General features: G+C 36.4%; 1 protein-coding gene across 1 annotated transcript; it reads left to right on the top strand.

The window, feature by feature from the left end:
* The first annotated feature begins 722 nt into the window (after nt 1-722).
* LOC127257636 (uncharacterized) lies at nt 723-8,615 on the top strand. Its single transcript, XM_051284069.1, has 13 exons — nt 723-896; nt 3,840-3,936; nt 5,435-5,775; nt 5,862-6,099; nt 6,200-6,441; nt 6,552-6,758; nt 6,842-6,931; nt 7,041-7,139; nt 7,237-7,545; nt 7,640-7,702; nt 7,813-7,897; nt 8,368-8,507; nt 8,598-8,615. The coding sequence occupies exons 1-13, from the start codon at nt 723-725 to the stop codon at nt 8,613-8,615; spliced, it is 2,103 nt and encodes a 700-aa protein (XP_051140026.1).
* Nucleotides 8,616-14,832: the final 6,217 nt, after the last annotated feature.

Here is a 14,832-nt window from a genome sequence, read left to right as displayed (position 1 = left end):
TAACATTATACTTGAAAAATATAAAATTGATCATGATTCCAGCCTCTATGGAAAGTAAGCTTTGGACTTTGTGTCGGTTTACATACCAAGAATTTTGGATGTTATGCCCGGCTCGAGATGAGGCAAACCCCAATAACTAAAAGTTAACATATCGGTAGCAATCCATAACTTATAGGAATGGATGGATGACACTTTCAAGTCCGTATCCTCAGCCGAGTTTGGGTTGCTATATACCAAACCGGGCCATGATCGGGAAATAGCCCGATGATAATTATTCTTCTATCATGAAACTATACTCCGCGATAAATTATAAAACAAGTCTTTGTGAGTCTGGACTTCCAAGTTTTTGGAATTTTATTGTCACATGGCTTCAACAAGTTCAACCATATGACAAGAGGGGGCCCTATGTTACCCCCCAAAATTAAAATTAAAATTAGTAGACGAAGGACTGGATGATGCTTTAATGGAGTGCAAAATTGATGTGTCCCTAGGAGCTTAAGTTGTCGTTCATCTAGATCGCATATGTTGTCAGCAAAAAAATCTTGATTGTCTATGATTAGGGGTCGACACGTCACCCAGATTAACTAGCACCAGACTGGTAAGAGAAAGCGCTCGGATAATGTGCAGAAGCACCCAAACAGAATGTAGGGCACCCATGTAGGGGCAACTGACAAGGTCCAGGGGCCCCCAGATCGGGTGTAGGAAGGCCCAGATAAATGTAGATGGCACCTGAATTGATGCATATAACGCTTAGACTAATGCAGAAGTCGCCCGGATTAATGCAAGAGGCACCCGGAACTGATGCAGAAGTCGCCCGGACTGATGTTGAAGTCATCGGAACTGATGCAGATATCATCCGAACTGATACAAAAATCTCCCGAACTGATGCAGAAGTCGTTTGCATAAAATGTAGGGCACTCGGATAGGGTGCAAGCATTATCATATCATTTTAGAATGTTGGGACATGTTTTTTTTTAGATTTGTTGAAGATAGTTTGAACTTATTTTTCAGAAGGCACTACCAAAAAAAAGGCCTTTCACCACGGCCCGAGAGTTCGTAACAATAACATCGTAACAAATAGTGGTTTTAGTTACGTGAGTATCCGTGACAAAAAAATTTCCTCTTGGTCAACGTTTCAAGTTTATTAGTTACGCAAAAAAAATGTAACAAATACGGAGATTGTAGACTTTGGTCAAAATAAGATTTGTTATGATAGTTTTTCGTAACAACTGGTTAAATAATATTAATTAAAAAATTTTTTGCAATAAATAAATTAAAAAAACAAAAAGAAGAAGGTAAAAACGCATCTGCGCTTTCACTCAACAGACAAAATAAACACGCTTGTAGAGATCTAGGGCAAAAAGATTTCACTTTCCCATACTTAGAAAAATCAGACAAATTGAGGGCATAGTATTTCGTCCCCTCCAACGATCGACGACTCCCTTCTTTCTTTCGCCGACGCGACGCGCATAGTTGTGGAATTGAATAGGTAGTCCGGCGCTAGCGTCCAAGTAATGTTTTAAAGTTTTCTCCAGTATTATTTGTTGTCGATTCGCAGTTCTTCATCTCTTCCTATAAGGAAAAATCGAATTAGGGAGTATTAATATTCAGCTTCTTCCTCAGGTTGATACGGAGCTCTGCTTTAGGGAGTATCTTTAGGTACCGAAAGATTTCTTCCTCATCGTTACAATTTGTGTGTGAACATAGGTATTGAGCCCAATTTTGATTTTTCTTTCTGGGTATATATTGTTCTTTCATGATATCTTGCGCTAACTCTCACATTTCACAAAGGTGTGGGGGTGGATTTTCAACTATATTTTGTTTTATTTTTCATATTTGAGCTTGCAGTGCCGGGCTGCCCTGCCCCTTGTGCAATTTACTTTTTTTTATTCTAGATTTAAGATAAGACTGTTATCAAAGTGATTCTTAATGTGTGTCTTCATTAATAACTCAGCCTCATAACGAAGATAATTTAATATCTTTTATCACCACATTTTCAAATATGATTTTGAAATAAAATAAATAAATAAATGTATATGTATGAAATCAAAAAAATAAAATATTGACAACTGCACAAAATGAACTTGAAAAGCCACCGGCTTGTGAATTAAGGATTAATAGTGCGAAGACCAGAAATTGTTGAATTGATTAAGCATCATATTCGAAAAGGGTGAAACTGTAAATGGTGCTATTCATACTACCCAAGTTTCTTTAGTAAAATTCTACCATTCAATAAGTGTTTTGGAAACAAAATCATTTTTGAAGCAGTGAATCAGTTGCTGAATAGTATGATAAAGATGATGTATGTGTGGAATGGAGAAGGAAAACAAACAAATGGGTTTCGTAACTAACTCTATCTAATTCATTCCATGAATATATGCATACACATGCACATGACATGCATTATCATCTTCTTCTCATTGTTTGTTTGTCCGTCTTTGAAAAAGCTTTGTATTTATTGTTGTTGCATTCATTAATATTAAGTTGCTTCCAGATATTGCTCATGTTGTGGGCTTAAGTTAAATTAGGCGAGCTGTTCATTGGATAATTTGCTTAACTGCTGTAAACTAATTTAGTTTGATGTGTGCTAGATTAATTTAGTGAGCCAACAGTGTTTGTAATGTGTATATCTTAGTTGTTGCTGCAAATTTAAGTAGTTCTAGCCTATCCTGTTAATCAATCTCGTTGTAATTGTAATAGGCTCAGTCAGTTCAGATTGTTTAGGTTAAATTTAATTTCTTACTATGTCTGTGGTACATTAGATAGTTAATATAATCTACTGTTGTCATTATACTTAGGCTAGTTTAATTATGTTGTTCCTTGCTTGGTTAGTCGTCAATTCGTCAGCTTCATTCCCATCAGAATAATAGCATTTCACACTTGTAATCCTTTCTTTTAGTTTTATGTACTTCAAATGTTAATCCTGCCATCATATAATACTAAAAGTGATATATATATGTACCAACTCAATCCTACAATAAGTAATGGATATTGTAACGTAGTGCATGTTTAACTTTTGTAGTAGTTTGTGCTATTTTTACTGAAAATGAGTGCATATTTAACTTGTATTTTTTTTTTTACAGGATACTAAATTGTGGAGACAAAGGCGTGCAGTGTGAATTCAGGATAAGCATACTTGAGTTTAATGAAAGGTCTGATTTCTTTTTAATGCATTTCCACTGTGCAAAGCTTCTAATTTTTCTATGTTTTCTCGGGTGGTGGTGTAATGGACTTCAATCTGGAGTTGCATAAACAACAGTAGGGTTGTGTCGAAACCTGTAGAATAGTCATAAGTAGGTGCTATTTTCTATCTTTGCTTACTATGTGAACGATTGACTTATAAGAAATTTCGATAGCACCGATTTGATATGTTAAATTGTCATATCTTACATTACTGCTAGTTACTGGTTCCATGAAATCTTCTATGTACCCAATGATCGAATGCTAAACTGTCATCATGTTTGATGCATCCATGATTATGTTACTAGCATTCCACTTATTTTTGCATTTGTTTCTACTATGCAGCGATGACATTAGGGAAAGGCGCAGAACCATGAGCCAGAGCAGAAGCTGAACTTTGAAAATTTATTAGTATTTTCAAATCTATACAAAAGTTCCTTTGGATTATGTGTTTACTGTGCATGGACTTAACTAGCGCTGCTATGTACGCAAGGCCACGCCCTCTGCTTCAACTCGGGATTTTCTTGTCTTTCCTCTACTGAGGTTGTGACACTCTATCCTTACCTTATCTGTCTGTGCTTGTTTTTCTTTTTTTGGTTCATAGAAAAGAGATGCATTGAACTGTACAGTCGTGCTGCATATGATATGGATCTTAATAGATTGCTTCTTGCCTTCTTCATTTTCTTCTCAACCTCACTGATTTCGATTTTCTGTGGAGGTCTCTGCACGGCACTGCTTCATTGGTTTTCTGCATCTGTATGCACTTGTGCGTGGGATCTTCAATTCGGAAGATTGTGGATCTCAGCTGGCTACACTGCTAGATTCCATGTTTGTTGCGTGCTCTGCTCTGCTCTCCTTAAATAGATTTGTTCGATTAGGACTAAAGATGAAAAGATAGATGCTTTGCACACTCCTCGGTGGCATATAATCTCCACCTGTGCTTGCTTGGTTGCAACGATTGATTGATTGATTGATTAACTCACTCTTTTAGGTTGTATAATTGAGTAGAGAATTGAAAGCTCATTTTGAAAATAAAGAAGAAAGCAGGGGAGGGGGTCTGATCTGCTGTAGGTTTTCCTTAGGGTGTTATACAGTTTCAGCCCCTCCATCATCACATAATACTAAAAGTGGTATATATGGTTCTAATTCAATCCTAAAACAGGGAATGCATATTGTGAATTAGTGCATGTTTAATTAATGTAGTACTTTGCGCATTTTTCATTGAAAATTAGTGCATGTTTAACTTATGTTTTTTTATAGGAAGTGAACGTATGTCAACGCAGGCGTGCTGTGCTCATTCAGGATACCTAGCTTTGAGTTTAACAAAAGGTCTGCTTTATTTTTTATGCTATGCCACTGTGTAGCAACTTTTCTGTGATGTATGTTTATTGGGTGGGTGGTGCAATGAAGTGTTAAGTGCATTCCTACGAATCTAAAATATTTTTTTCCCATCAAATTTCAGAATTATTTCATATTTGTTTTAAAGGGTTTCTACTAGAGGTGTAATCAACATATAGAGGACCCAGGTTCCTTGTCGGCATGATTGAAAAACATCATCACTATGAATTCTATCCTACAGCACGGGAAACTCTCTTCATCGATCTGCACCAACTGAATAACATATTCAATTTCATTATTTCAAAACACATTTGTGCATTGACAATTAACTCAAAGTGCATGCTTAATGAATTTCCTTTGTCGGAACCAATACCATTTTTTTTGTAACTTGGTTGTATGCGTCGATTTGTCGGAAGCAACACCATTTGGGCTATTTTAACTGAAAATGAGTGCATATTTAACTTGTGTTTTTTTACAGGATACTAAATTGTGGAGACAAAAGTGTGCAGTGTGAATTCAGGATAAGCAACATTGAGTTTAACGGAAGGTCGGATTTCTTTTTAATGCATTTCCACAGTGCAAAGCTTCTAAGTGTTCTATGTTTTCTCGAGTGGTGGTGTAGTTAAGTGTTATGTGCATTCCCACAAACCTGCTTTACTCTTTAGACATCAGATTTGAGCATTTTTTTCATATTCGTACAAAAGGGCAAGGAAAAATTTAGAATAGTAGGAAATTTTTCTTGACCCAAGTAGGGTATGGATAATTCTTGCTGCTCTAGTATCTAGAGATGACGCTCAGAATTTTTGGCGGAGCGTAGACATCATTTAATTCTCATTAAATGGCATCCATAAAAGGTTCTAAAGTGGAGATAATGGCTGATTTTAAACCATGGGCCTTAATGTTGTGATTTGAAAAGGTTCTAACACTGGTGTCTTGCAGGTTATGGGCAAATCTCAACGTGCTGCCGTTGGAGGGTCACAGGATCCGGCAGTCTCTCCCGCAAGACGTTTTACCCGGGCATCCGCACGTAACAGCCCCCTAGAGGCAACTCATCCCGCAAGCAGGAATCCATCGCCCATCCGCAATCCCACAAAGAAAGTGACAAAACGGAAGGGATCTCGGGTCTCGCCACTGCTCCAGCGACTCCGGTCCATCACATCAGAGTGGGAGAAAGAGCGCGATGCTCGTGGTCAAAGCATGAAGCCAACATCTTCCACTCGAAGGGCAGTGCTTCAGGATTCAGAGGGCCCTTTGGAGGTAATGTGGTTCCTTTGCCGAAAGGATGTCCTTATTTGAACTCTCAGTATAACACTACAATAGGCTGACACTGTTAACCCCAACAGGAACATGATGATAGGGATGTTCCATCACTTTTTGATCCGACGGCACTGACACAGGATGACGATGATACAATCCCCCCCACACAAGCAGATGACGAGACACTTCCGCCGACGCAGGACATGGAGACTGCAGAGAGTGATATGCCACTCTTGGATGAAGGGCCAGGCTCCGACCCCACTCTGATGACAGGAACAGAGGCGGGCAATATGGCACCATTGGACGAGATGACATCGCACGACGGTTTGGAAATTAGCCTTCAAAGATTACCGATTACATTTAGTGACTTCATATTTTGCATGTAATATCCTTATTAGAACATGTAATCTCCTGTTTGTGTCAGCTGGTTCGTCAAAGAAAAAGCAGGGGAGAGGGGCGGCACGAATGCCGCGTGGATGGGGAAAAGATCACAGGATGCTTGTATTCACATCGCCGGATGGTAAAAGCATCGTCGGACCCGACGTAAACGAGTACAAGACAGCCATTGGGGTCATTGCACGCAACGGAGCTCGACTTCCTCTACATTACCCCACGTTCGCTGAGATACCGGAGACGAAGAGACAGGGTGCATGGATGGAGGTTCAGGTGATGCAAACTTCATTAAATTGAAAGTTCTTTTATTTCATATAGATTCTTATATATGGCCCTACCATCTTCTCCGGACCTGGTGGAAACCGTGTGACACGGCATTCCAGAGTAACAGCGGATTACCAGACTCAGCGGAGAAAGTGGTCTTGGCTGACCTAAGGGAAGTTTGGAGGCACTGGAAATACAGCATCAAATCAACTTACTTCAATCCGATCGAGGACGATGAAGAAGCACTGAAGAAGGTTCCCTCAAGCAGGATTGTGCCCGATCAGTGGCCGAAGTTGGTTGAGTATTGGCGCGACGAGAAGGTGAAGGTACGCATAGGGACATGCCAAATTAATATACGTTAAATCTGCACGGGCAAGGACTGAGAACTAAATAACTTTGATTGACGTAGCTTCAATCCAAGAAAAATGCGTCGAACGTAGCGAAAAGAAGCTTTCCACATCGTACTGGGCGGAAGTCATTCACGACTCTGGCAGAGGAGGTACCTTTTATTACAATTAAGTAATTAGTCATGTCATGCTCCATCCCCCTATTTTCCTCTCCTGTATTTCATTATGTTTTCGATGACAGAAGGCCTTGTATTGCTGCAGATCAAGGCAAAGGGGAAGGACCCCGACAATCTGGAGATTTGGATTTCCAGTCGCACACAAGGCAAGGGAAAGGATGACCAAGAAACCGAGGAGATATTGGTAGAATAAATTCGTTCCCAACTTAGTTACAATTCAGTCAGTATTTACATCTCTAACAACAAGAGCAAGTTCGGCCTCACTTAAATCTTTCCTGTAGACTTATTTACAGAATGAGCTAAACAAGGTTCCCCCTGAAGGACGGACTCCCTCTGTTCGGGAGACTCTGTACCGACGGGCCCTTGGGGGAAAGATTAAGAAGCGGTCAAAGGTCGACAGTGCGGCAACTTCAGCTCATCCCCGCAGCGAGTCATCTGGTTTAACAGACAGTGTAGCATTCCAGCATGGGTGGGAACAACTACAGAATGGAATAGAGGAGCTGAAGGCAATGATGGATGAGTTCAAAACCATCAAGGCTGATGTGTATGCATTCATGCACAGAAACTCCGGAGCGGTTACTGGCCAGGCAGTAAGTATTCATAATCCCTGACCTGTTTGGTATGAGTATCCCATGAGATTTGGATGGCGAAGGAATTTACCATCCTCGGCATGTTATATGATAGGGCACATCTCGTATTGATTCAGTCCCTGAGATTCCCAGGCCTGTGTCCGAGCCAAGCATGACGGTATGATTCCGTGACGCCCTGGAGTTTCTTAGAAATCAGTGCAGTGTCTAATTTAGGCTACTCTTGACTGCGTACTACCTTATCCAACTCATATGCCCTGTCTGTTGTAGGTCGGCACACATGTGCTTCTATTATCCCGCACCGGTGAGAAAAAAGTTGTTGCAGAGGGACTTCTGCTCTGCCCCCCTGGGCCAGGTTGGTCCGGTATCTTTGAGGATGTTTAATTAAACTTTTAATATGCCTCAGCGAGATATCGTAGGTTTTCGTGACTGTTCAGGCCTCATATTGCGTATTAGCATGGATTCACTAAGTGTAGAAGTATACAATGATACGATCCGTGGATTTCCAAAGCGATGTAGACTGTTAATGTAGGGGTGGTAAAATAACTGCTTTTAGGCTCCGACCCATGTTTATTGAAGGATGTTTGGTTTAAAGATCAAGCTGCAATTACATAGGAAATTAGGGTATAATGTGCTTCGCTACCTAACTCATGAATGTAATACCATGTACTGTACGACATGTCTGAATGTACGTACTCCTCTTGTTCTAGTTCCAAAGTATTACACTTATAATGTCTGTGTTATGACATGTTATATATACAGTTCGAACGTCTGTTGATATATATGCTTGAATGTAATCAAAAATTGCTCTTGTGAATGCTGTAGGTGACACACTTTCCTTGGTCAAGGTCTTCGTGACATCCGCGTCAGTCCCGGACACACCCCTTATTTTGCCGACCATTTCTGGGGCGACTACCCTTCGCGATGTCGTCGGCGAAGATCCTATTGAGTGGAGCTACAACGACGTAAGGATCTACTTTAATACCTTTCTTGTATTGCCTTCCGAAATTTATAAGAAGTATGACTTAAAGTAATCTCTGTGTTGGCAATTGCAGCTCATGCGCCGGGCTTGAAATGTTGGTACCGATACACCCATGTTAATTGCCCCGTTTGTCATATGGATTGAATGTCGAACCTGTCTTTGGATGGATTGTGTTGAGTTTTTGTTGAACTATGTCTGGAATTGATGCGTAGACCTTTGTGGTTTGAATTCGTTTGGTGAAAAATGTGCCTAATGGGATTGATGGATAACCGTATTTGCTTATTGCGTTGTTTACTTCTGTTTGAACTGTTAAGCACGTTTTGCGGAACAGGTTGTTGATGTGTAGATACTAGTAGGCTTGTTCTATGGGTTGCTTTACTTTGTTGGTAGGTATGGAATTCAGATTTTAATATGAATTAATGTTTGCGCGGGGCGTAATGATGATGATGTTTATAGCAATCTTTGTATTCGTAATTTATTTTCGTATCATACGCATCACAGCAGGTCCATTTGTTACGAACAATTTCAATTGCAGCGTACCCCCTGTTTTTCACAATACGCTATTTTTCCGTAACAAAAGGCCAGAAAATCGTTACAAAAAGTGGTCTTTGGATATTTGTTGTTACAGACGGTTTCGTGACTATAAGTAGGTAATATTTTTTTTACGGGGTTCAATGCCGTTACAAATAGTCGTAACAAAAACCAAGTTCTGACAACCGGTCAATGGAAAACACTTGTAACGCGAGGAACTTCCGTAACAAATACCGTAACTAAAAGTCCTGCCACACGCGCGGAAGGATCTACTTTTCGTTACGAGAGAAAATTCGTAACAAACATCGTAACAAATACCATACTTCAGGGAGCGTTGACCGATCGTAATAGTTACGAAAAGTGGCGTGGCAAAAAACATTCGTTACGCGAGTACACATTACGGAAAAAAGTCGTAACAAAGGCGTAGCAAATACGCAAATTGCACGAAATATGGCTTTTTGTTACGATTTTCCGGCCGTAATAGAAAACAGTTTTTTTGGTAGTGAGGTTGGATGTTGTCAGATATATTGCAGATGGTTTGGACGTATTTTTTAGAAGGTCGGGCGCTATTAGATATATTTTTAAATGTTTATGCGTCTTTTAAAGGGAATGAACGTTCTGGGAGGTCTGAGTTATTTTCATATACATTTTTAAAAGCATCCGGGTGTGTTTTATAGAAAAAGGGCGTCCCTAATCTGATTGAAATATTATATTCAAAATAAAAGTTGATTTAATTTAGAATTTTGACGATTTCCAAATTTACATATAAAAAAATTAAAAAATAATGTGTATTAGATAGTTAATTAGTTTGATTAATTTGTGTAATATTTATAATATAATGTAAATATAGAAAGAAATGGGGCTAAATTTACCGGAATGAGGGAATAATATATCATTTTCTCTTACAAAATAATATAACTAATTTTTAATAATTATTTTTACAGTTTTAAATAACTAACAATAAAATATAAGATATTTTTAAGCACTAAAAGCACTTACTGTGGGATTTTGAAATGGTTTTACCATTTCAATTTTTTTCTCTAAAAAATATGAAATCAAAAAATTATTTTTTATTTATTCTATTATACTAAAATTTAATTTTACATTTAAAATATTATAGCAATACATATTATATCACATCAAAACATCTATTTCAATTTAAAATTTTACTATTCAAAACAAAATTCCAAAACCAAAATCTCACAGGTAAACACACCCGTAACCTTTGTGTTTTCCTTTTTTTTAAAGAATATAAATTTGCATCTCGTTATTTACTGATTCTCCAACCCAAAATATTAAATCAAACACCCTAAGAAATTATTTTTGATACCTATTATTAAGATTATTAAAAATATATATATTATTTACACACCAACACAATATGTATAAATATATACTACCTCTCTCGGGCTAAGGGTCTCATTTACTTTTTGTCTGTTGATATTTGAATATTAATTATTATATCAAAATATAATACAATTAAAGAAATAATTGCAAAAATACTTTCATTAGTGTCTTATAATGACATTTATGCAGAAAATTATACAAATACAAAGATATTTTTAATGTTAAGTACAATGACACAAGAGGTGGACGAAATGAGTGTATATTTTACAAGCTTATAAGAATTTAACAATTTAACGAAAAGAATATTTTTAATATGGTCAATAGGCTTTTTATAGCTAATATAAAAATATTTCAAATTTAAAATACAAACAAATAGTATATTATTATTATTTTATATTATATTAAAAATTAATTTAATATTTAAAAAATACAGTATTATATTAATATTTATTTATATTACATAAAATTTAAACTTTTATTATGATCAGACAAACAAATAACGGGTGTGTTTACTTGTGAAAATTTGATTATGATTTTACTATTTCAATAATTCTTTCCCTCAATTTGGTGTGACATAGAAAGTGGTATTTATTTTTGTATTGAATAATTGCATTTTTTTTTTATGACGTGGAAATCCACAGTCATTACCTGAAAGTGTGCACTAGGTAAACCCCAGCTGAACCTAATACCATACAAACTAGGCCCGACAGATAAGTCACACTAGGCGAACCATATGTGGCAGGTGACTTGAGGCGTCGGAGGTTTGAACCAATGACCTCACCCTCTCTATTCACAAGTATCATTCATTATACAAATAAGCATTGTAATCATTGTAAATATTCAATCTCAATACAAATTTATACCTTTTTATACAATTTATTTAATTTTTCCTATTTTTTTTTTTTTCTAACTTTTTTACTATTAAACATTTGGGCACTTAGTTTACTACAAAGTAAAAGTTAACTACTCTAAATTTGCCAAAAGAAACCCTTGATTAACATTGAAAACTTTCATTTATCGTGACTGGCATAACTCTCTATGAGATCCTTCCCAAGGGGCAATTGAAAATAAAATGTGTGTTTATTCGTTGGTTTAAATTTTTTAGTTTGGATTTTGAATTGTAAAATATTGAATTTGAATAATTATTTGATATAATTATAAATAGATGTTGATGTGATGTTTTGAATATAAAATAAATTTGTAGAATAATATAAAATAATTAATTACTTAATTTGATATTAAAAATAATTAATAATAAAAATATGTGGTAAAATAAAAATAAAAAATAAAAAAAGAACACAGCCCTATTTGTCTAACTGCCTCTTTACACTTCCTATGTCATTTTCTTCAATCGCTTTGTCTCCACATCGAAATGCCTAATTTGGTAGTTAAAGGTCAAAAATAATAATGATCCAAGAAAAGAAAGATCAAGTAAAAAGAAAAAAGAAAACAAAATTGAGACGTTTTTTTTTTAATAGATCAGGTAACTAACTACTTTGATCCTAATTTAATAGGTCCATACCAAATGGATTGTCAGATGATATATTTTAGCGACAATAGTTATATATTTATTTTAAATTATACTATATTACTTATGATTAATTTTTTACCTAAAATTAAATCAAATAAATTTTAAATCTGTTATATAATAATAATATAATATAATATTGGTATATATTTATATATATATATATATGGGATTGCATGCTGAAAATTAAGCATCAGCATTATGCTAATTGTATATTAGCTGTTTGATTAAAAATTTTAATCCAATGGCTAATATTAGATTAAGAGTGTAATTGTCATTTTAATAATCCCAATTTATGTAACTACATCAAACATCACACTCTTTCATTCTTCACTCTCTTTCATTGTTCAATGGCTGATATCGACGAAGGTGAGCAGAATCAATTATTTATTATTCCAACCACATTCAATTGCTCAGCGAGCAATGGAGACATCGAAGAGTTTGCAATTTCGGATGAACCAGCGCCTTCGCCAATGCCAGACGCATTGGAATGGGAAATCGCTCAATCGCGTAAGTTACTCATTGACAATTGACTTGAAATCGTGAACACTGTAACCTTCTGTGATCGATTTCATTGAAATTAAGCGATTCTGTTTAAAGGTTTGGAATTTCGTAAATAATCTTTAGCATTCGCAATTCAATCAGAGCCTTCAAACTACTACTAAAAATAAAATGTAGCATACCGTTCAAGTAACATCAATATTGAAATATGGTGGTCAACATTTTGATTAACAGAATCTAGCATTCCATATGTACAGAGTCCATAGATTGACATGCTATAGAGTTTACAAAACTGGATGATGCATACAATTTCTATTGTGAGTATGCACACAATAGGGGCTTTACAATGAGGATAAAAATGCAGAAAAAGTTCAAAAAAGACCCGCAACATATTCAATACCTGGAGTATTGTTGCAAAAAAGCAGGGTTCAAAAAGGGTAGCAATGTGAAACCAAATCATCCTGAGATTAATCCAAACCAAAGCAACGAGTTAGAAAGGATAAAGATCATGCATCGTAGTCATGAAACGAGAACAGACTGTAATTCAAATATACGGCTTCAGTTTGACAAAGAGAATGCAAATTACAAAGTGACATACTTTGAAGACAACCACAATCATGATCTACATTCTCCAAAACACAAGCACATGCTTGTATCCAATCATAGGATTGATGAATCACATTTAATCATTGCGAATACAAATCAGAAAGTTGGACTACCAATCAGATCATCGTACGATTTAATGAAAATAGCGCTGGAGGAAAGGAAAATGTAGAATTTCTGAAGTTGGACCTGAAGAATCATATGAAGAAAAAAAGGAAAGAAATTTTCAAGGAGGCGAAACAAATGCATTACTACAGTACTTTGGTCAAAGATCAGTGGATAATCCCTTCTTCTTTTATGAAATTGAAGTCGATCATGAAGATAAGATTGCTAATATATTCTGTTCAGATGCAAAAATGAGGGAAGACTACGCATTGTTTGGGGATTCTATTATGTTTGATACCACATACAAAACAAATAAAAACCACAGACCACTAGGTAAACATACCACTTTTCTCTTTTTTTTGTGCGTAGTCAGCGTTTTAACTCAATTAACCAGCATTTCATCTTCAATTAGTCAGCATTGTGAATATTGTCTGTCAGCATCTTTATACATCTTACGCAGCGTCTTACGTATATATTTGATCCTATCAATATTTCACCATCAGGTGTTTTCGTGGGATTTAATAACCACTGTCAAACATTTATATTTGGGGCAGTGTTGTTGTATGAGGAAACACAAGATTCATTCAAGTGGGTTTTCAATACATTCCTAAAGTGCTCTTTGCGCTATAGCTCCAGCACTAAGAGAGACAATGCCAACGACATACCATGCTCTGTGCGCATGGCATATTGTACAAAATGCCAAAAAAAATCTCAGTGCTCTTTACACTACAAGGTATGTTGGAATTATTACAGCTAAATGATGAATTTGAGAATCGAAGACACCAATTAAAACTACTCTACTTGCATTGTACACACAGGTTTGCTGAGATGTTTCAACATATTCTCTACAGGGTACAGGATGAAAACCAATTCAGCCTCAAGCGGGAGTATATATTGCAGGCATGCTTCCACAAAGGGCCACATAAGTGGCTACTGAATATTTATTCATTGAGACAACAATAGTCTTCGGCTTGGACAAGACAACACTTTACTGCAGGAATGAGAACAACACAACTGAGTGAATCACTTAACTTCTCATTGAAAAGGTTCGAAAATGCAACCTACAAGCCCTTATGCTTTAGCAATTGAACATGTTTCTTTACTTGCATCGTCTTCTGAAGTTTTTGGATTAGAATGCTGAGTTTGTTCTTCATATATTCTGTTTATTGAACGTGAGTATGCTGAACAAGTTTTTACAGTCGGACAGTAATATTGTTCAATTTCTTCATCAATTTAAAAGAGTGGTGGAGAATCATAGAAAAAAGAGGAACAAGAGGATTTCTTTGCACAGGACAGACGGTTGGCTACAAGTCACATGTTCAACCCATTGATAAAAATCTGCATCTATGTTCTACACACCGAATGTCTTTTAATGGTTTCGAGAGCAACACCAAAGATCCTTTGAATTCATAACACAATGTTTAGATGAAAATACAACATATCTTGTATATAATATGGAAAAGACAAGTGATCAACATCTTATGCGCGTCAATATTCAAGAGTCTTTATTTAAGTGCACGTGCAATATGTGGAAAAATACTGGAATGTTGTGTTGTCATTCATACGCACGATGGATGTATTAGTAACAACAGGGTGTGCATAGTTCAAAAACATCCCAGACAAATACATATTGAATCGATGGAGAAAAGATGCTAGGATGATGTTATAGCAGCACCACGCAAGCTTAACATCT

This window comes from Andrographis paniculata, unplaced genomic scaffold (assembly GCF_009805555.1).
Source record: "Andrographis paniculata isolate CXL003 unplaced genomic scaffold, ASM980555v1 Contig58END, whole genome shotgun sequence".
Classification (NCBI taxonomy): Eukaryota; Viridiplantae; Streptophyta; class Magnoliopsida; order Lamiales; family Acanthaceae; genus Andrographis; species Andrographis paniculata.
The sequence above is the reverse complement of the archived record's forward strand: the minus strand, read 5'-3'. Positions and strand labels throughout refer to the sequence as shown.